Source organism: Ambystoma mexicanum, chromosome 1q (assembly GCF_040938575.1).
Source record: "Ambystoma mexicanum isolate Mex_15411 chromosome 1q, UKY_AmexF1_1, whole genome shotgun sequence".
Classification (NCBI taxonomy): domain Eukaryota; kingdom Metazoa; phylum Chordata; class Amphibia; order Caudata; family Ambystomatidae; genus Ambystoma; species Ambystoma mexicanum.
This window is the reverse complement of record NC_090922.1, coordinates 709,405,419-709,425,470: the sequence shown is the minus strand read 5'-3', so window position 1 is coordinate 709,425,470 and position 20,052 is coordinate 709,405,419. Positions and strand designations below refer to the sequence as shown.

Below are 20,052 nucleotides of genomic sequence, written 5' to 3'. Positions count from 1 at the left end.
TACAGCTTTTGCTAACATCAAAAGCAAAAAAAGGCTCATTATACGTGAAACAAAAATATTACATAAAAGCAAATAAAGCAGACCCGCTAAGCCAGACAGCTCAGGCAAAATAAGGCATCACACACAATTCTAGGCGTAAAAGATACTCATGGGGAATTGGTTACAACAACACACAATTCAAGGAGTTCTACTCCACTTGATACCAATCGGATAATCCCGATAGTACAGCCCAAAAAACATATCTATGCTCAGTTAAGATTCCAACTATTACATCCCAGACTCAAGAACAACTTGAACAAGATATAACAATGGAGGAAACCTCACATGTATTTCGTAGTTTCCCTCTTAATAAGGCTCCAGGACTAGGTGGATACTCAGCCTTATTTTATCAAACGTATCAAACGTTATTGGTCCCAAAATTGACAAAATGATATAATTAATTTAAAGATACCGGATATTTAACTCCTTCCATGGAGGAATCAAAAATGATTCTTTTTCCTAAACCCAATAAAGAGCCCACAGCTTGCGGATCAAACTGACCTATCGCCCCGATTAATGTTGACGGCAATATTTACACAAAAATCCTTGCCATCAGATTAGTAGATATCCTACCATTCCCCAATCCACCCGGATCAGTCAGGGTTTATTAAACAGATAAACCCATTATAATATCAGATGGGCTTGTCATTTGATTGAGACAACGTCCAAGAAGGAGCAACCTGCGCTTTTTCCATCCTTAGACGCTGAGAAAACAATCAATAAAGTTGAATGGTCATTCCTGTTTCAGGCTATGGGGTTTGGCCCACATTTCATGAACATGATACGCGTGAACTATACAGACCCCAAAATAAGATTACCAAAACATTTTCAATTTCTACTCGGATTACACTATATTGTGGTACGAAGCAGGGGTGCCCATTATTCCCTCTTTGGTACGCACTAAATCTGGAACCTTTTTTTAAAACCAAATTAGACAAACTGACCAGATTCAAGGGATACCATTTGGGGCATATGTTGATCACGGTTACAAATCCGATTGAATCTTTGATGGAAGTCACACGAGAATTGGAAGAATTCAGAAGGGTTGCGGGTTTAAAAATAAACTTTACTAAATCAGAATATTGAATTCATCTCTTATATCGACCCAAGTACCTCAGGTCTGTTAGGCAAAGTGTGTATGCAGTACCCTCTGGTAACACTACAAACAACTCTGGCGACAGGTATAGACAACCCAACCTTTGGTATAAGCTTGTACTACACAGTTCTGGTAGCGTGTTGAGCAGCCAAGCTTATCTCAAGAGGGGAAATGTGAGCTGTAGTGGAGGCACACAAATATTCACAGTTACAGGTATTCAAGTAAACTCTTACATAAATAATTATTAATTTATCAGTCAGTTATAAAGCCTTCTTTAGAAGGGAGCAATAGAATAGTAACACAAATACACTTCAATACTGTACACACTGATTTTCTGAATCAGACAAGACCCTTTTGGGATGGCCCACAAACACAACCTACACCCACAGGTGACTTCAATAACAAGGGTGCTGGGGACATTAATATCTTACTGTTGGTATTCAGAACGCTCTTAAATGTTGGTAAAAGGCAAAGGTTATTAGAACAACAAGAGACCACAAATATTCCTAAGCAGGTAAGTACTTTTAGATTTTCCTAGAAGAGTCATTCAGTTCAATAGGCTACGCCAAAGTCAATGGACAAAAGTCTTGGATAGGATGAAGCACTTCTGGTAAGTAAATGGAAAAGTCTTTAAACAAGTTGTTAGGAAGAAGAATGAAATGTAGGGCCACAAGCTGATTAGACTTGTGAGTTGTAGAAGTTTCTTGCACTTTTACAGTAAGAGGCAAGTTCTCTTAGACTTGTTTCACAGTACCTTAGTAAAGAAGAAAAGATTCAGCTGATGACTTCTGTTCCTGTGCAGCTCTGCAGATCTCACTGTTCCTGGGCCTTAATCACGGGGACAAGAGGGAGGACGTCGGGGGACTCCTGCAATATACTGGAACTGTCAAACCCTGCAACCGGCAAACTTCAGTTTCAGTGGCTGTTTCGCTTTTCAGCTCCTCGCGTCTACTGCAAACAGCAACATTGTGGTTCCTGGCTGTCAAGATGGACTTTCCTTGCTTCTGGGGTCCCGCGCTCTGTTGAGGGGGCTCAGGCTTGGTCAGTCCTGCTTCCTAGGAGTCCGGAGGATTTTTCAAAAGCTTTTGGCCAGCATAAAAGCAACGCACACAATCTGGTGTTCCTCTCCCTGGCTATACGGTTTCCAGCAGCAACTCTGTGGAAATCCAACCAGCTCCGAGATGGATGTCAATGTGGCTTACTTTGGAGTGGATTGGTCCCACCAACTAGGCAGCTGGGGAGCCAGTGTAAGTGGATCTAGGTCACCTGGCTTAAGCACCACCCACCTTCTTAGCCCTGCCTCTTCCTTCCTGCTCTTAACTCTTAGATCAAGGGCGTCTCTCGCCCGGGCGTCCAAAGTGAAGGGCAGTCAAAGAAAAGGGCAATTACTGTTTGGACCTGTTCGGACCAGGAGGGCCCAGGACCAGAACCCCTGCTAAGACAGCAGGTAAGCATGCACCAACATGTGTTTACACCCTCTGTCCCCACAGGCCATCCCCACCCTCTCTGGTCCCCCCATGTTGTTCCCTTGTCCCCCTGCCCCCTTTCTGCACACAGGAGTCCATCCTGATACATTCTGGCTTCACCATCACTGTCTTGTAGCCAATGCTGGATTTTACTTTTATGTTCTTCATCGATTCACTGTGCGTCACCCTTTCTCAACTCTCATGCTGGACTTCCTTTGTATCTTCTACTTCACCCCATTTCCTTCTTCCGACCAACCCGAAAGCCCTCTCAACCTTGGCTCTCTCCTCAACTTCTCTCCATGCAGCGTCTTCTCCGACGTCTTGAGAGACTCTGGCTCGAATCCCCTTCACTTTCCAACCAAACCTCATATTTCTCTTATCACTCTCTTTATGACTCTTGCCTCTCCTCTGCAAAACGCTCCTACTACTCCAACCTTCTCCAATCCCAAGCCTCCCACCCTTGCCGCATCTTCCAAACTCTGTCTCGTCTCCTGTCTCCTCTCTCATCCCACCCCCAATCCCTCAACCTCTTCCACCCTGTCTCCCTCTGACTTTGCAAACTTCTTCTCTTCCAAGATCCTTGCCTTTCGGCAAAAAATGAATTGCTCCTCTTACTACCCCCTCCCCCTTCTCCCTTCTCCCCCTCTACCTGCATAACTGACTTCTCCCCTGTCTCCCCTTCTGACGTTTCCATCCCCCTCTCCAAAGCCCACCCCTCTTCTGCTCCTACTGACCCTTTCCCTTCCCTCCTTATACCTAAGATCTACCCTCTTCTTATTCTCTACTTAACTTCATTCTTCAACACCTGCCTTTCCTCTGCTATCTTCCCCTCTGCTTTTAAACATGCCACTATCATTCCCATTCTGAAGAAACCCTCTGCTGACCCCCTGCTCACCAACTACCGTCCTATCTCACTTCTCCCATTCCTCTCTAAACTTCTCGAGCACCTCGCCCACTCGCAACTCTCAACCTTTGTCACTAATCTCTCTCTCCTTCCTCCCTCTCAATCTGGCTTCCGTCCTAAACACTCTCCTGAAACTGCCCTTATTTACATCCTTAACTCCCTCCTCTCAGCTCGACACTCTAAGCAATCCTCCGTCCTTATTCTTCTACACCTCTCTGCTGCCTTTGACACTGTCGATCACCCCTTTCTTCTCAATACTCCATCTTCCTTTGGATTCAAAGGCTCTGTTCTTAACTGGCTTTCCTCTTACCTCTCCTCCTGCTCTTTTACTGTTTCCTGGGGAGGTCATTCCTCTCCTACCCAGCCTCTGGAATATGGAGTACCCCAAGGCTTGGTACTTGGCCCTTTCCTTTTCTCACTCTATACCTCCCTCCTTGCCCCAGTTATCTCCTCATTTGGCATTTCTCACCATTTCTACGCCGATGATCCTCAACTCTTCCTCTCCTTCTCTTCCTTCTCTACTGACCTCCATCTTTAACTCTCCTCCTGCCTTACTGCTATAAAAAATTGGATGTCTTCTTGCTCCCTTTCCCTTAACACTGATAAAACTGAAGTAGTTTTCCTCCCCTCTAACTCTCTTCCCCCTCTCTCTCCTCCTTTCATTCATTTTCCCCCTTCTAATCTCCCCATCTCTGAGTACGCTCGAAACCTTGGCATCCACTTTGACTCCTCGCTCACCTTTTCCCATCTCATCTCCCTCACGTCTGGTGCCTGTCGCTTCCAGCTCTTTAATATTCGTAAGTTCCGCCCCTCTCTCACTTTCCATGCTACTAAACTCTTAATCTCATCCCTTATCTTCTCCCGCCTCTTCTACTGCTCCTCCTTACTCTTTGGACGTCCTACTTCTCATCTCGCAGCCCTTAAATCTATCTACCACTCTGCCGCCGCACCCTCTGTCTCCTCTCCCCCGTGACTCCATCTCTGCTTCCCCTTCCCTCCATTGGCTGGCTTCCTTTTCACTCCCATCTCAAATTTCTATTTCTCTGCCTAGTCTTTAAATCTCTCCATGGTCTTGCTCCCCCTTATCTCTGCTCCCTCCTCTCGTTCTACACTCCCTCCCGCTCCCTTCGCTCTGCCGACCACTTCCTTCTCACTGTTCCTCCCTCCCCTTGCACTTCATCCCGTTTCCGCTCCTTCCATCTCCTAAGCCCCCCTACACTGGAACTCCTTACCTCTCCGCTCTATTTCCACCTTTTCCTCATTCCGAACTTCCCTCAAATCTCTCCTTCTCCATTCCCTGCCTTGAATCCCCTCCCCCTTCCTGCTCCCCTCCTTCCTTGCCTTATCTCCTTGATCTTCTCCCTCCCCCCATTCTCTCTTCACCCCTTCCTTTCCCCCTCTTCCCCTCCCCCCCTTCTCAGTTCTACTGAACTACTCTCCTTCTCTCCTCCAGTTAATTGCTCTACTTATTGTTTTGTTGGCCTGATTCTCATTGTTAATTGCTTCTACTGTTACTATTATAATGCCATTTCATATGTATCCTGTTATAATGTGCAGCGCTTTGGTGTAAAGCGCTATATAAACAAAAATAAATACAAATACAAATCTTGTACTCATGGTGGCCCTGAATCATGCTGTTCCCATCTTCATCTTGTAACCAGACTTGCAACATTATGTGTTACTACTGACTTCTGCAATTGTATTCGCTCTCCCCTCATGCTTCTCCGGTTCTTTTTGACTGCTTACTCTCTGTTCTCTCCTCCCCTCTCCCTTTTCCTATCTCCTCCCCTTACTCTCTTCTATGCACTTTATCAGAACTGTCCCTGGACCTAGTATGATTGCAACCTCGTCTGTCGCTCCCCATCCCCTTACTGTCCCCCCCTCCCTCCAGCACTATCTGAAACGTTGTCAAGCCTAGTACGATAGTCACTTGTTTTGTTCCTCCCCTCCCTTTCTGCACCCCGCTCCCTCACCTTTTGTTTTCCTCCCGCTCTACCAGTAATGTTGTCTTGCCTAGTACGGTAGTCGCCTGTCTGTTTCCATTTCCTTCCCACCCTCCCCCTCCCTTCCTTATCTATGTCTTAGCACTTGCACTATCTGAAATGTCGTCAGGCCAAGTACGATAGTTAACTTCACATCCTTACTGTTCATGGCCTGTAAGAATGTCATCGTATTTTCCCTTGTTGCCTCCCTTGCCTTGAAGCGCTTTGAAACACATTGTGTATAGGTGCTATATAAATAAACTATCATATCATAACACAAGGGGAGAAGTCGTCCTTGCAGGAGCTTCTCTGTCGATGCAAACTTGGCATTTCAGCACTGCAGCAGGGCTTCACCGGGCGAACCAACGGTCCAGGAGTTGCAGCAGGCATCCTCTTCAAGCTCTTCTTCAGTTCCTTCGTCCTCGACTTTTATTCAGTTCTTTCCCATTCATTCCAGCCTAGCTGTCACTCACCCAGCAGGCTGGCTGCCTTTGCCGACAGTCAGCCAGCCAGCCAAATCACAACAAAGTGCATTTGGGTCTCCTAGGACACTAAGCACAGGGAGTTTCGGGCACCACCCTCACTTCCTCCTACTCCAGACACTCTGGAGCCAGATGCGGGTTTCACTCCAGAAAATCTGCCAAGGCGAAATGAACAAAGAGACCAAACCTGGTTTGGCGCGCATAGTAAACTCTGGAAGGACCTTTCCACAAAGAAGTAGCGAAGAAAATACGACCGGGCGACATTTTGACAAAGATGGCTCCCGCGGTTGCTTTAATTTGACTGCAAACGCAGTCCGCGGTAAATGCAAACCATGGTAGTTCGAATTAAACCACTGCCACCAGCCATTCTGTGAGGAAAGGGTAACATAAAATGTTTTACATGAGCAGCTAGAACACGGGGGTACTACGTAACCCCTCCAGCACTCTATTGGAAGACAGGGTGTGCTGGGTCTAGCAAGTTACAATGGTAAGTAAAGTCAATTTCACTTTACTGCTCTGGGAAACAGTAGTTTATCCCAGAGAAGGTATTTAAACCTGGGGAAAATCTGAAAGACTTCCCTGTGTCACTGCACTGAAGGTTCTGTGTGACACAATGTAAAATATTATACCTATGGCGTTTGTCAGACTCCATAACCAAAAGAAACACACACAGAAAACACATAGAATTTAAAAGTCCAAAGTCCCAAAGTTGCATAAAAGAGCTGTAGGTCTCTAAGGTAGGAGGAATTTAGGACTAAACAAAAAATTCTCCCCAACAAAGGACAGATAAATGCTATGAAAATGTCAATACTACCTAAGGTGCTATATCTATTCCAGGCTCTCCCCATACAGGTACCACACACATTCTTTCTGGAATTACAGGAGTTGGTATCGAAATTTGTATGAAACAATAAAATCCCATGGGTAGCAATAAAACAATAATGATCCCAACAAATAATGGGGGCCTGGGACTTCCCAATTTTGCTACGCATTACCAGGCCGCACATTTAAGGGTGCTGAGAGAGTACTTCTTCTTAAGGACTGAGAAAATCTGGGCTAAAATGGAAAAGGCAATCTGCGGTCCTCACATTGCAGAATTGCGCTGGCTTCCAAAACAAGACAGACCCTCAAACATGCATGCCAGTCAAACCACTAACTTAGTCGAAAATATTTGGCACAGGGCAGTAAAACAATATCAAATTGAAACCTCCGGGTGTTTAAGCGCGTTATAAATACGTAACTAAGACAAAAAAAACACAATTACGCAACTAAGTAAAAAACAAACAATTCCTGTAACAGCGCCTCGATGCCTGCGGGCTGTGTGAGCGCTTTATAAATGTAAATAAATAAAAAAATAAAAATTACAGCATCTCCTTCCCCTTTTTCACCAATATTCAATAACCCGCAGTTTAAACCTGGCTTGGAAAAGGGATCCTTTCCTAAAAGAAAAACACTGCAGTGCATTAAAATTCGGGATATGTTCCAGGGCATGAACTTCATATTGTTCAAACAATGTTAACGGGGGATGGGTTCAATGGAAATTGATAGTTACCAATACTTTCAGATTTGACATTGGTTGTTGGCTCCCCCGAACAAAACTGCGGCCCTTAGACCGTTAACTGCATTTGAGATATGTTTGATTTCAAATGCAGGGTAGAAGACCCTTATATCCAACCTTTATCGCCTTGTACAAGAGGAGATCCAAGAAGGCAATATAAGGTATGTTCAAAACTGGCAGCAGATATTGGGAGCTTCCATATCTACAGAGGAATGGCAACCATTATTGCGGGACATTCCAAAACTAACTTGCGTCCAACAGATCAGAGAACCAGGGTATAAAGCAATGTTACAATGGCACTATACCCCACAAAGGCTACATAAAATGAAACTAATTAGCACTGACAAATGTTGGAGGGAATGCAAAGGCAAAGGTGACTGGATACATATATGGGTGGACTGTCCCAAATTGGGGAATTACTGGGCAACCATTAATAAACATATTCAGTGTATGTTTGGAAAGCGGTCGCAGGATCATATAAAGGGTATCTTGTTGGGAACTGCAACCTCAGAAGAAAGAAAATGGCCTAAACATAAACAAAAAGCAATGACTATCCTGTGGGTGGCGGCCCTAGTGGTGTTTGCCCAACATTGGAAAGACAAAAATCCTCCACATGTTCATGATTGGTTTGTGAAGATATGGCATTTCGTATCCTTGGAGTGGCTGACATACTATTCAGGGGGCGCAGCCAGCATTTACGAAAGAATGGTACTGCAATTCCTACTAGATGACTACAATTTTGCACTTTGCCCACACAAACTTCAGATTTTAGGCATTGCATAGACTTTGTTTTCTGTTGCTATTCCCTGATCGTGGTTGGAGGGTAGGGGGGTGAGGGTAAAGGGTAGGATTAAGGGGGTTGGGTAAATGTTCACTGTTTATAATATTTTGTAATGCCAATAAAACATGTTTTAAAAAGGCAACGCAGGGCAGTTGGAGGATGATGCAGGATCTCCGCCCCCTTAATGACGTAGTACAGAAGTAGTTTTCACTTGTCCCTAACCCAGCATCCATTTTTTGCAGTAACCCCAAAGAGGCAAACCATTTCACTGCAGTAGATTTGAAAAACACCTTCTCAGTTCCCCCACCTCCAGACTCACAATACCTCCCAGCATTTACCCTGGGCGGAAAGCCCTAAGAACACACTTGTTTGCCCCAGGGGTCCTGCGAAAGCCCCAACATTTTCAATAGGATACTACACAAAGTCTTAGGGAACATTCAAATACCCTGCACAATAATACAATACGTAGAGGACCTACTGGCCTGCAACGACAGCGAGCATAGCTGTCGAAGGGAATTTATAGCGCTACTGCAGTTGCTAGCAAAGAAAGGGTACAAAGTGCACAAGGCCAAACTCCAGTACTGTCAACTGGAGGTACTTTACCTGGGGCAACTCGTTTCCAAGGACGAAAAAGAATAATTCCTGACAGGACAGTAACAGTGCGTGCCACTCCCAAACCACTCACAGTGAAAGACATGGAAACATTCTTAGGTTTGTGCAATTATTGCAGGGCATGAATTCTAGATTATGCGGCATACATAAGGCCACTCCTACAGGGCCTCAAGGAAGCAGAAAAAGAGAGTGGACCCCCCGAGATGATAACCAGTTTCAATGACTTAAAAGAAGTGATCTGGAAAGCACCTGTCCTTGCCACCGCAGATTACACACAGGAGTTTTATATTTTCTCACACTCGAATGGCACATTCATGACAGCAGTACTCATCCAGAAGAGCACAATGGGCCATAAACCACTAGCCTATTACAGTGGCACACTCGACTTTGTCATGCAGAGACAGTTCATCTGGGAACACGCACTTGCAGCTGTGGCCTTTGCAATTGAAAAGAGCTCCACAACTGCCAAGGGGTGTTCAGTAACGTTGTATATGGAGCACTCACTATTCGTGATTTTGGAGTGCTCAAAGTCCACGCTCACCACACAGAGAGCATCAACTTATGAAATAATATTGTCAAGCCCCCACATCCATGTTGTAAGATGCAAGACAGTACAACCAGCCACTTTCCTCACACAACCATGCACCGCCGAAGATTTGCAACAGCATAACTGTGCATCTTATGAAGGCGAAGACAATGATATCCCCAAAGCCAAACACAGCCCCCTAGAAGAGGGAGAAATCCTCTTCATTGACGGGTTAGCATCCATTGATCAAGAGGCAGGTGAAAGACATGTTGGGGCAGCAGTGGTACGCCTACAGGAAGGAGAATATGAAACACTTGTAATGAGGATATTGCCCATAGATTATTCAGTCCAATTGCCTGAACCGGTAGAACTCATTGAAGTGTTGCTTTGTAACTATCGACTCTGCCTATGTCACCACAACGGTGCACACAGGTCTGTCGTGCTGAAGAAGGATGGGATTTAGGCGAGCAGATGGCTCACCAGTACAGCATGCAGCCCTACTCAACACACTGATCTCCGCCCTCGCAGAACCTTCTGTGGTAGCGGCCATTAAATGCGCAGCACACACACACACACACACACCACACTGACGAAATATCATTAGGGAACGCAGCCGCCAAAGCAGCAGCAAAAGCTGCAGCATATCTCCCCATGCCCACATCTGCTGAATACGTTGTAACCACAGCAAACGCCAGAACAGATACAGAGGCATACACAGCTCTCTCTATCGCACAGATAATTGAGCTGCAGCGTAGAGCACCCCCAGAAGAACAGGATATATGGCTCAAGCGTGGGTGTGTGCAAACCCCCAACAACCTCTTATGGAGACAACAAAGTACAGGAAAAGTAGTGATGCCCGTCGAATTGTTACACATGGCTTTTGAGCAATTGCATTACCCTTCTCATAGCTCTAAGCAACACATTGCATCAGACATTCAAGAAGATTGGTTTATCACCAATTTAAAAGAACACCTCTCAACTATGGTCGTTCAATGTGCCACCTGCCAAGAGTTGGACAAGCAGTGGTGTGTGATCGATAGTGTTTTAGAAATGATCCTTTTCTTGACCAGTAGCCAGTGGGCGTATCTTCTTGCCTCGGATATATGCTCTCTTTTGGGGATGTTGAGAGCTGCTTGGATTGCATTGTTATGGATTACTTGTAGTTTATGAATGTTGTGTGCCGATTTGCCGGCAAAGAGGACGTTACAATAGTCCAACCGGGCTCCAATGAAGCTCTGGCAATGGTGAGGGAGTTGATTGGGGCTAGGAAAGGTCTGGCAGCATTAATTTGCTTCATCGTGTAGGCGGCTGATGTGGCAATGGTGTTGACCTGGAGAGGGAAAGAGGGAGAGAGAGATATATCCAGGTAGACCACAATGGTCTTCGCCGATGTGGAGACAGGAATCTGCAGACCATCTATGCTGAAATTGGCAAATTTTTGGAAAATTGAAAGGACCCAGACAAGTTAAGGGAGATGTCAGACTCCAGACGTTCGCCTAGGAGAGCATGTGATCGCAGAGAGACAGGAACAGGCTTTCGGCAATCTACTAGACCCTATAAGGCTTGCCGTGTGGGGAAATTAAACTGTGCAGCTGGACAGCAGACTCCCAGGCCAATGAAGTGCAGGCTCTGGTAGTCCACATAAAACAGCTGTAGAAGGAAGAAGCCCGTTGACCAGGAGGTGACCAACATCAAGAAGATCTCATAGAAGGGATTCACAAATCGCTTGAAAAGATGGCCATTATCCTGGGTTTTGCAAGCAGGAAACAGGAGTGTTATTTATTTCAAAGTCTTCCTGATACCCAAGCTAAAAGCAACATTGACTGATTTTGGATCTAATGCATCTGAACAGTATTTGGTTATGCAAGAGTGGTTCAGAATGGAAAACTTGCAGAAGTTTATCTCGCAAGCCAAAGTGCCCAGTGTTGCTTCTCCACACCTACTGGTTTCCTACTACCACATCACGATTCAATGCAGTCCTTTGAAGTTCCAGAGATTTTCTCTGTTGCAGTACATTTTCTGCTTTGTGTCCCTGGCACTGGGACTTAAAGCCTCGCCATTGGCATTCACAAAGAGTTCGATGGTGGCATATCTGAAGTCGTGAGAAGGATTGTTCCCTTATCTGGGTGACTGGCTGGTGAGTCACCTATGAAGGAATTGTGGGCAGTACAGATGAAGTACCTGTGCAAAGGTCTACAAAAGGCGGGGACTAATGGTCAACTGGAGGTAATCGAATCTAGTTCTGCCACATGATTGACGCTTTATTGGGCCCGTTTCAGGACAGTTTGAAAATGTTTGTGGCCTCCATACTAACAGGTGGTATCAGTATGAAGGAATTTACGACTGCCAATTATGGCGTCATGTGTCTATGTGGGGCAGTAAGAGAGAGTCCTCCTGCGACCCCTAACCTTCTGGCCTATTTGATCATGGGGCTCCGTACTCGGGCAACTACGAAAAGGACAGATCCAAGTGGGACCAATTGGGCAGAATCATCCCTTTCCCGTCGGGGCAATGGATCCAATAGTATTCAACAGTATCTGCAGGAGGTTCAGAGTACCGGTGGTAGATGCATTGTCCCCCTGGAAAAATGTAAAAGTCCCAAGTTCCGCTCACGATTTCAGGTGGTACGTGCTGTTGGGACTAATGCCATGACAACTCAACAACAGGGGGGGTTTGGGAAGGGCTTTTCTCCATTGGCTATGTTACCCAGAGTCATGAAGAGGATCGGAGTCTCAACATATCAGGTTGTGCTGGTGGCGCTGGTATGGCCAAGAAGGTGCTGGTTTCCTTCCTATTAGAGCTGACCAGGGAACCATTGTTAGCATTGGAGCAAATCTGGGTCCAATAATACTGGGAACGTACCATGATTCAGGTGGATACGTCCGATGGGAGCTCATGAAAGTTGAGAGACACGGTTGGCGAGGGCAAGGACGAATGCCTCCACTGGTCTTAGTACTACAAGACAGCAGAAGGCTGGCCACCAGAAATGTGCATGATAGCCAATGGAGGTCAATTTTGATTCTTTAAAGCCAGATAGGGAGTCTTATTAGTAGTAATGTCATCAGCCAGAGGATTGGGGGAGTGAAGGGAGTTGTGGTGTAGGGCCTCCCATTTTGCCAGTTCTCCCAGAGGCAGTGGGGGTTCAGATGCAACCCAAACATAGAATAAATCAATCCCAGGAGATGGGCCTACCTGATATTTTCCAAATCCAGGTTGCCTGGACATGGGTCCTGGCATCTACTGGGCAGGAAAATTGCAGTATTTGCTCTATCTTGAATGGTCTCAGGGTTGGCCCAGGGCAGACTGCCTACGTTTTGAGGTAGATCTCCAGCAGGAAGGCATCGTTAGCTACAATTGGTCGATGGTTTAAGGATGACGCCAATGAATCCTATAAGGTATCAAGAACCCTCTTACCTGGAGGGATCAACAAGGGAAATAGAAGCTTATTGGGGTAAAGCCGAGGGGATTTATATCAGTCATTTGCCAGGCTCCCAAATGCACAGTCTATAACTCACTGGTGAAACACAACCTGCTTGACATAACATGCACATTTATCCATGCCAGTCGGGGCCTAAATGTAGGTGTCTGCAGCAAAGTTGTTGTATGCTTATTGCCACAGTCATAGGTATGCTTGGGTATACCTCAACAATTAAGTACTGGGATGAGTAATAAGGACGGGGAGGTAATGGGGGCATAATTTACCGGTAATCTCCATTGTTATTAGTCCTGTTCTTCGTCCCAGTACTTATGACCCTCCACAGCCACCCTAATGGCAATGTCCTGGTCCTTAACATCCGGGTATGGAACTGGAATGGGGGGCACAGTAATATATATTTGAGGTAGGCAAGGGAGTAGGGCAAGTGAAAAAACAAACATAAAGAGGGTCCTGGAGGCAGGAGTTTCAAAGAGAAAATACTGCGACAAGGAATAAGAGAACGAGAGTAATCAAGGTTACCAATTAGCATTCCCACCATTCATCTTCATCTGTGGCTCACGGCTCAGTCTCAGTCAATCCATTCTGATTCTTATTTAAGTCTTATCTTATAAAAGCGACAAAGTCCTCTAGTTTTACTAATGTAGGTCGAACATCTGGGCATCTAAAATGCATGTCTCTGTGCCTTATATCAGTCTCGTTGTAGACAGTAAGAATGGTTGCAATGACTACGTTACTTCACATTATGCAGTTAATTTATCACCTTCAATGAAAACAGTAAAAAAACAAACCAACGATACGATTGTATTCTTGCAAGGAATTTTGGTACGAATGCAAAACATGGATTTTCAAAGAAAAACGTACACACAGGTGTTCTACTTACTGAAATGCCATGGCACCTGCCTCCAAAGTACACCGTGTCGGGGACTGTTCATTTAGTTTACGGAAAAGTTGCTTGGCCTGGCTCTGGTACTGCTGTAAATCTCGGCCTGACTAAAATATAAACAATTTGCCTTAGAACATCTCCTTACAGCGTGGAGAGAAAGTGCACACAGCATTGCAAGAGTCATGGATCGTAATCGGTACCTTAGGATATGGTGAAGAGCCTGAAATGACGGCAAGTGAGAAACTGTTAGATATTTCTTTTACATATAAACTATTACATTGTTTTTTTTTCGAAAGTACGTGCCAGCCTTGTGATAAAACTAGTTAAGATAGCACTGAAGACAGATTCGATGGTGAAAAAGCTCAGAAATTCTATTTATTATTTGAGTTTTTCTCGTTGCCAGGTACCACTCCGAAAATAAATCCTTTCCAACATTTCTTATGATCCTGGTGCAATGTGAGCAAACGGCCAATGAATGAAAGAAACAAGAGTTCAGATCAAGAAATTCTAGAGTAGTATAAAAATAAATTAAGCCAGATGGTGATATCGTTTCAGTCATCAAGAGCAGCAAGAAGTTGGCATGCAATAAATGAAAAACGTATTAAACTAATCAGCCCATCGTTGGTGAGAGGCTCAATGCAATCATTTTGTTTTACAAAGGCTTTGGACATAGAATACACCATCACAATTGCAGTAAACCAGAACACATGGAACATGACATAACCAGCCTAAATATGCAGGTGAAGTGTTCCATGTAAAGTCAGGGTAGTTAAGGATTGTAGACGTCTTACCGACTATTATATTTGTTTATATTTGCGCAGGAGAACAGCGCTTCGACAAGACCCATTACGACATATTGCAACCGGACAGGGTGAAAAATGTACATTATCCACTAGCCATTGGCAAGTGATAATTGACTCTGGCTTGTTAAAAAAATGATGTGCTGTATGTATGTGTAAAATTAAGGTGGCAGCAGCTTGCAACTTTAACAGAGCAACACCACTGCTGGGTGTTTTGTACATCAGGGGGAGGGGAGGAGCAGGAGGACAAGCAGCAGGAGGACAAGGACCACGAGGTGTGCATTTCAAAAGCTAGTAAAATGAAAGAATGTTATTTTTCTTTTTTAAATTTTTATGTCGATTTAAACAAACCTTTAAAAAAAAATACAAAACAATTACACTCCTATTCCATTACTCATTTTAGCATCATCTGTTGAATTTCACAGATTATTTGTCATTTCAAGTTCATAACACGTTCTACTTAGTGGTTGAGTTCGAGATTTGTATACTCAACATCAAGACATTCCTAATATGTGTTATTAGTAGTAAAACAAGCAGGTTAGTACAGAGTAAGGGTTCATTGGCGGGGAATGATACCACGGTCACTTGTCAGGGATCTTTCAAGAACTGTATGTGCCTTATTGGTCTCACAAGAAAAGACAAAGTAACCTCCCATCCTTGAAAAGAACAAATTACTTTCCCCTGGATGTTCCTCCCACGTATTCCTCACCTTTGATACATTCTCAAGTCTGCTTGCAGCTTTAGAAACTTTTTTCAAAGTATTGGGTGCACTGAATCATCGAGTCGTTGCCCTCGACGGCCTCCGTCCTGCCCTCAGCCGTGACGTTGACACTTGTATAAGAAGCTTGCGTGGCGCCCGTTGCCTCAGTTCTAGTTTTTTCCTCCCTATGCTCAGCTGCCTTAAAAGGGTATGACCCAGACATTGAAAGAGGGGAAGGTGTACAATACAGACATTCGCACCAAGATAGAGGGGTAGGATGGGAGGGCCATAAGGAATACGTGGGAGGAACATCCAGTCAAAAGAACATTACCAAGGGTACGTTATTTGTTCTTTGACTGAATTGTGTCCTCCTACATATTCCTCATGTTTGATAGACTCCCAAAACAGTATGTTGAAGGAGGTGGGAACAGAATTTATTGCTGATTAATGCTGTGAAGCACAGCCTTGCCAAATCTTGCCTCCTGATCTGACAGAATCCAGGCAATAGTATTTGCTAAAAGTGTGCAAAGAGGAGCAAGTTGCTGCACTACAAATGAAGAGCCGAAAAAGTAGCCACTCCTCGGGTGGAATGAGCTCTTAGACCATCGGGCAGATCTTTGCCAGCCAAGATATAGCATTCCAAAATGCATAAAATTATCCAGGGAGAGATGGTTTGTTTGTTGACAGCGTGTCCCAATTTGTGAACTGAATTACCCACAAAGAGCTGGTCATCTTGCCTAATTTTGGACATTCTAGAAATAAAGAAGCTTGAGGTCCTCTTAGGGTCCAAACAATGCAATGTCTCCTCCTTAGAGAAATGAGGAGGTGGATACAAAGCAGGAAACACAATCTTTTGAGCTCAATGGAACTTCGATATCACCTTCGGTAAGAAAGAAGGACATACCGTCAAAACCACCTTATGCTTAAAAAAGGTAGTATAGGGTGGTTTAGCAGAAAGAGCTTGAAGCTCACCGACTCTGCGGGCTGATGTAATCGCAGTCAGAAGGCTTAACATTCTGAGTGGGAATGTACATGGGTTCAATGTAAGAATGCAAGGGTTCAAAGGGTGATCCTATTAGATACCTTAACACCAAATTCAAGTCCCATACCTGTACAATAAATGGAACCGGGGGAAAGATGTTAGTTAGTCCTTTAAGAACTGAATTACTATAGGGATTTTGAAATAGGAACCCTGATCCGGCGAACGCTTAAAAATGGAAAGTGCTGGCAAATAACCCTTTACCATGGAAACCTGAAGCCCCTGAAGGGCCAGATGAAGCAAGAATGATAATACAGAAGTATCCCTGCACCAGCTGCAGGATGTATTCCATTGGCAACGGTACAGAGATGTGTTACTGGCCTTCTGGCTAAAAGCAATACCTCCATCACATCTTCTGGAAGGTCCAAATATTTGAAGCTTCATGCCTGGTTTCTGAGAGGATAAGATACAGAGTACTAATTTCTGGATGTAGGAGGAGACCCCCTCTTGCGGGAGCAAGTCCTCGCTTTGGGGAAGACGAATTGGAAAGCAGATGGCCATCTCTAGAAGTTCCTGGTACCATGTTCTTCTGGCTCAATCAGGATCATGGATTTCCAAAACTTTCTCAATCTCCTGATGACAAGAGCAATGTTGGGGACTGGTGGACATTTCCAGTCCACTACAAATCCTTCCCGTAAGCTCCTCTCTGAGGAAATTCCCTGGAGCAGAATAAATTGTAATTCTTAGGGACACTGGATGCGAACAGATCCACCTAAGGGGTTCCCCAAAGGCCAGGGATCTCTAAAAGGACTTCCTGAGCTAACTCCCACTTATGGGAGACAGTGCTCTGCCTGCTCAGAGCGTCCACTGCTATGTTTTCTTCGCCAGCTAGGTGAACTTCCAGCAGAGAGATGCCTTCTTGTATTGCCCAAAACCAGAGCTGCATTGCTTCTCTGCACAGTTGGTGACCCTACACCCCCTCTTTTGTTGAGGTTATACATGCCCACTGTGCTGTCCGGCATCATCAGGAACGTCTTCCCCTGCACTGAAGGCAGAGAAGACATTCGCATTAGGCTGATTGCTCTCAGCTCTAAAAGATGTGATGTAAAGTTTGGACTCCGACGGAGACCAACGACCGCTGATGGAAAGTTTGTTCATGTGGGCTCTGCACCCTGTGAGGGAGACTTTTGTCACTACGGTCATCTCAGTCCATTGTTGCCAAAAAGGTTCTCCTTTCATCACTTTCTCCCAACTGGCCGACCACACGAGATCCTGTGCAACATTGTTTAGGACCTGAAAAAGGTCAGTCATTCTGCCGGAGAACTGTGACCACTGGGATGTGAGAGCCCAATGAAGGGACCTCATTCTTAAACGGGCTTCTGACACCAGGAAATTGCAGAATGTCATGAGGCTGAGCAACCTTTGAAAGTCAAATGACGGAAGATACTGGGCTCTCAAACCTTTGGACCATCTGCGAAAGATGGTGAGCCCTCAACTTTCCCCGAGGACGAATCCAGGATTGCTCCAATAAACTGAAGCTTCTGAGATGGTGTCAAGTGGGACTTCTTGAAATTCAGGGAGAAGCCCAGCCTGTGGAGGAAGTGGCAAGTGTAACTGAGATGACTGTGCCTGTTCGGGAGGAAAAGGCTCTGATCAGCCAATCGTCCAGATGTGAATACCTTCCCTCCTTAGACTTGCTGCCACCACCACCATGGGCTTGGTGAAACCCCTCGAGACAGAGGTGAGCCTGAATGGCAGAACCCAAAACTGATCATGAGAACTGCCAATGGCGAACCTTCAGGTAACTTTCTGTGTTTGGGATGGATTTGCACATGAAAGTAAGCATCCAGAAGGTCTAGTGATGCCAACCAATCCTGAAGTTCAAGGATCTGCGAAAGAGTAACCATCTTGAACTTGTTCAAGCATCTCAAGTCCAAGATGGGTCGCAGTGTTCCGTCCTTTTTGGGGATCAGAAAATAGGGAGAGTACCAACCTTTATTTCTCTCTGTTACAGGTACTGTAAGGGGTGAAGAGTAAGACATGGACACAACGGCATGTTTGTTGGTTGCTGTAGACTTCTTTTCAGAAAATAATACGAAGGGTCAGAGAAAATCCTATCTATCTCTAAATCTAAGAGGGGTTTCCCTGTGTCTACAAAACTAAGGCCCGCCTGTGTCAGGATGTTTTAAACAAGAGTGTCCTCCGTCCTGTGTCCGAAAATCCTAATCTTACCCATACGCTCTAACTTCAATATAATGTGTACTGGGATACTCTGGTATGCTATATCCCTGTAGCTTGTTTGAAAATAAGGGTTTATGGTGCAGAACATAAGAATAAAACAGTGTCCCACCAGGAAAGGGGTCTCCCTTCCTCTAGAGTCCTTCTTGCAGATCAGTGTCTCTTAATCACGTTGTTAATAATATCTCACAAGGTCATGAGCCTTCCTTTGAGTTTCCTTCAAGCATGCGGTTTCTTTACACGATTCCAAGCTGATTCACTTTCCACTTCTGGTGTAAATTTCCTGCCAGGGTTTCTGTGGTTATAGGTCAAACGATCGAAAACAAAGGATCGAAACACAAAAGGATCAAAACCAAAGGATTGAAAGTCAAAGGATCAACAACCCATACACATAATGTAAACGGGTCATTTGATCGAAACAAAAGGCTCGAAAGTCAAAGGGTCGACAACCCATACACATAATATACACGGGTCATTTGATCGAAACAAAGGGCTCGCCCATTGAAATAGTAATGAAACTAAAGAAAGGGTTAAAGGACATGATGCAAATAAAAAGTAAAGCACCTTGTTTTAAAACAATAAGCACAGCTGACGGTTGAAAACAAACTGTCAGTGCGTGAGGAAAGTGACAGAGAGAGCAGCTGACAAAACAACCGAGTGAATAACGTATACGTGACTGTAAAAACGGTAAGTTAAACACATTAAACATGCGAATTAGAAAGTCGTTTGCAGATTATAGCAGAGTAGGTGAATTCATTTATACAATTTAATATTTCAGATACAATTTAATACAGAAATGGAATTCATAAAATCGCAGATGGGAGCTTCACAATTGCTATATGAAGGATATGTGTACAACAGGGAATGTACAAGAAATGAAAAAAGCTATTGGAAATGTAAGGATTACAAAAAATTAAACTGCAACGGCAGAGCTATAACTGAAAGGGAGAATATACATTTAACTGGTGAGCATAACCATATGCCGGACAATACCACAGTTTTAATAAAGAAAACGCTAAATGAATTGAAACAAAATGTGGAAATGAATAAAAATGAGCCAACAAGCTCACTCATAAGCAAAACTTACGAGAAGTTACCACTGCATGTAACCGCACAAATGCCAAATACGAAATTAATGAAACGGAATGTGAACAGGCAGAAACGACGAAAGGAAAACTTACCAGTGACACCACAAAGTTATGTAAACATGATTGTACCAGACATTTTACAAAAAACAGAAAAGGGAGAGCAATTTCTGTGGAAAATGTTAGATATGAACAATGAGAAAATGTTAATTTTTACAACTTTACGTAATATAACACACTTGGGGGATTCAGCAACATGGCATGGAGACGCTACTTTTAAATCATGTCCGGCACCATTTCTTCAGTTTTACAGCATTCGTGGGACAATCAATGGGACAGTTATACCTTTAATTTACGTTTTAATGCCTGGAAAATCGGAGGAACTGTACAGATGTATATATAAATTAATCATTGCCGGAAAAAACACCAAAAACAATAATCATGGATTTTGAACAAGGACAAATAAAAGCATTTTCAAAAATATA

The 20,052-nt window shown here is 44.3% G+C and overlaps 1 protein-coding gene across 1 annotated transcript in view; it reads right to left on the bottom strand.

Moving 5' to 3' along the window:
* The window catches only part of SEC22B (SEC22 homolog B, vesicle trafficking protein), a 405,344-nt gene that overhangs the window by 295,973 nt on the left and 89,319 nt on the right, over positions 1–20,052 (bottom strand). The window contains exon 2 of the mRNA XM_069641336.1: positions 13,763–13,872. Coding sequence (XP_069497437.1) covers positions 13,763–13,872 — 110 coding nt within the window. The remainder of the gene's footprint in view (positions 1–13,762; positions 13,873–20,052) is intronic.